Here is a 3,481-nt window from a genome sequence, read left to right as displayed (position 1 = left end):
CCCTGAGAATTTGCTATAATTTAGATGGCAACTTTGCCAACCAGATAAAGAGGGTTCCCAGTAGACAGTTAAACTTGAACCAAGAGAGTTCAAAGGTTAATATTTTTAATGAGTCTAAGAAATTCCACATGTGATTTAGTTTTTTATCTGGCACTGAATGCAACAGTAGACAGTCTATACTCAATAAATGCATTTCTTTTTTTTTTCTTTTTGAGACAGAGCCTCAAGTTCTCAAGTTGTCGCCCTGGGTAGAGTGCTATGGAACCACAGCTCACAGCAACCTCCAACTCCTGGGCTTATGTGATTCTCTTGCCTCAGCCTCCCAAGTAGCTGGGACTACAGGTGCCTGCCACAACGCCTGGCTATTTTTTGGTTGTAGTTGTCATTGTTGTTTGGCAGGCCCAGGCGGGATTTGAACCCACCAGCTCTGGTGTATGTGGCTGGCTGCTTGAGCTGCAGGCGCCAAGCCAAAGAAACATTTTCATATGCTAGCTCAATTCATTATATCTAAATGTCTCCTTTTATTTCTGAATAGATAATATATATAATGCAAATTTATGGAAGAAATAAGAAAGAGTTCTTATTTTATAACAATTTTCCATTTTGCAAAGAAAATTATCTTCAAATTTATTAAAAATCTACATTAGTGAATTGAAAATAAGATTGACAGGCTAAGTGCAGTGGCTTACTCCTATTAATCCTAGCACTTTGGGAGGCCGAGGTATGTGGATTGCCTAAGCTTAGGAGTTGAACCCGAGCAAGTGTCAGACCCCAGTTGTACAAAAATATAAGAATTAAGGCCTGTTGTCCTAACTATCTGGGAGGCTGAAGCAAGAGAATTGCCAGAGCCCAAGGGTTTGAGGTTGCTGGAAGTAATGTCACCATGGCACTCAACCCCAGGGTGAATAAGTGAGACTCTGTCTCTGAAAAAAAAAAAAAGAAAGAAAAAGAAAACAAAGTGAACATACTTTCAAACATTTAGAATACATGAATATATTCTAAACACATGTCCTAAATGTACTTCATTTGAAAATAAGGTAATGTATCCTTATTGAACATTTAGAATACATGAATATATTCTAAACACATGTCCTAAATGTACTTCATTTGAAATACTTATATGAAAGTATATACTTCAGATTAGCCTTCTTCCTAGTTAGCTGGAATTAATAAAATTTTACTATAACTACATGATTTATAACTAAAAATAATGTGGTTGTATTATGTAGTAATAATTAACAAAAAATATTTTATACTTACGGGCAAAGTTCAACTTCTAAATACTGCTCAGTTATATCATTCAAGAAAAATGCTTCCACAACTTTTAAAAACAGAGATATGACATATTGAGATATTTAATTTTTTTGAGAGATTTAATTTGCTTCTTGAGAATTAAATAATTTGTTTATCCTTTAGAATATACAGTAAATTAAGTATTTTTAGTTATAATACTATCTCTTGTAGGAAAAAGGCAAAGATAATAGACATTGACTAAAGGAAGAAATGTATAGGAAATAAATCAAGATCAATTTTCTCCTGTATCAGATTGCCATAAATGAAAAAAATTAATTTGCTGCCAGTGAGGATATAATCAACAATGTATGAAATCAACATTATCATACGGATTTTAGTCTAGTTCTATTCTAGGATTTATCCTATGAAAAATAATCAGACAACTGGAAAAAGAATAAGTATAATTGTTAGTCATCAAAGTATTGCTCAAAAATTGAAAATAATTTCAATAATTAACTCCCACTATATAGAATTATCTCTTAATCTATAAAAAATACATAAGATCTATAAATAAATATCCTATTATACAAGAGAACTGCTAAATAAATTATGGAAATTTTATATTTATGCAATGGAATACGATGTAGCCATTAAAAACAAAGACAGTTAAATATTTATAAACATGGGAAGATACCTATGATATTTGATAAGTAGCCTGCAGAACAGCAACCAAATGTACATGAAATTAAAATGTGCATGTGTGCTGTGCCTAGGTGTCTGCAAAATGTACACAAAAATGTTAATACTACTAATCTATGATTGGTGGAATATGTAGTACATACAGATAGATGATCTTTCTTTTCTTCTTTATAATTTTCTAGAATTTTCTGAGCATATGCTATTTTAAAAATTTTTAATTGTGAAAGCAATACAGCTTCCTTGTAAGTGATTAAAACAACACACATATATAGAAAGTAAAAAGTTGAAGTCATTTTTTTCTCCCTTTGGCCTAGAACCTGCCAGAATTGTTCTGTGCCTCTACAAACTATTTTACCTGCTCAGATTTTTAAAAAGTAAATATGGAATTATACTTTCCTACAATTTGCTTTTTGTTCACCTAAAAACTCTCCTGCATATAAATACCATATTCTTTTTAATGACTGGATAGTATTCTCTTATAGACTATTATAACTTATTCATTTAATCCTTCTGAGTAGACATTTGTTTCCAATTTATCATGTGTTATTTTTATAATAGCTAAGATGTATACATAGTTCCATTGTCAATTCAGAGAACTGCATTGTCCCTTTCTAAATCTATATAAATTAGAACATCTTCTGTAATGGATAATTGTATGTGTTAACTTGACTAGGCCACAGTACTCAGATTGAGTACAGATGATTTTAGTTGTTTCTATGAAAGTTTTTTTGTTTGTTTTGTTTTTGAGATAGTCTCATTTTGTCGCCTTTGGTAGAGTGCCACAGCTGACAGCAACCTCGAATTCTTGGGCTCAAGTGTTTCTCTTGCCTCAGCCTCCCAAGGAGCTGGGACTACAGGCACCTGCCATACACCTGGCTATTTTTTTTAGCTTATGGGCTAAAACGCTATTTAGGAGGCTCTGCCCTAACCCAGGTAAAAAATGATGAAGGTCTAACTTTTGGTAAGGATGGTGGGATGAATGTGAGGCACTGATTTAGAGAAACATCTAGGAGATGGAACTGATAGGACTTAGGAAATAAATCCAAATATGGAATGTAAGAGAAGACATGTTGGAAAGACCTTAACAGTTCCCAGATTTGGTGATCTGATGTATGTAATGTTAGTGTCATTTTAAGATTGGGCAATTAGGTAAAAAGGCAGAGAGAAGCAGATGGGTTGGGTTTGGTACCTGTAGTACCTCTAGGAGATAAGTCAGATTGGTGTGTATAATATTAGGAAGATAATAAATACTATACCAGTTTTGTATCAATAAAAGATACCATGACAACTTGAAAACTGACAAAAGTGTTCTATACAAATGGCATAAAGAAAATAGACATTAGTATTCATCAAAGTCTTCTTTAAAGAAATGGGATGTGAGTTAGATTTTGAACTATGCGCATAAGAGGCAAGAGGAATAGAATGAGAAAGTACATGGGTAAAGAGCTTCTGGTTGAATATAGCAGCCCAATTCATGAGTACCCTGAAAGCTTATACACAGGCTTTGAACTTTATCCTAGGGATAATGGTTTTTTTTTTTTTTTTTTTT

The 3,481-nt window shown here is 32.9% G+C and overlaps 1 protein-coding gene across 2 annotated transcripts in view; it reads right to left on the bottom strand.

The window, feature by feature from the left end:
- The window catches only part of CUNH4orf33 (chromosome unknown C4orf33 homolog), an 18,888-nt gene that overhangs the window by 5,796 nt on the left and 9,611 nt on the right, over nt 1-3,481 (bottom strand). For both annotated transcript variants that reach the window (XM_023516583.1, XM_003795544.3), the window contains exon 4: nt 1,261-1,321. In XM_023516583.1, the coding sequence (XP_023372351.1) occupies nt 1,261-1,321 (61 nt within the window). The remainder of the gene's footprint in view (nt 1-1,260; nt 1,322-3,481) is intronic.

The sequence above is a fragment of the Otolemur garnettii genome, unplaced genomic scaffold (genome assembly GCF_000181295.1).
Source record: "Otolemur garnettii isolate 467f Iridium unplaced genomic scaffold, OtoGar3 scaffold00093, whole genome shotgun sequence".
NCBI lineage: Eukaryota > Metazoa > Chordata > Mammalia > Primates > Galagidae > Otolemur > Otolemur garnettii.
This window is presented reverse-complemented; position numbering and strand designations above follow the sequence as displayed.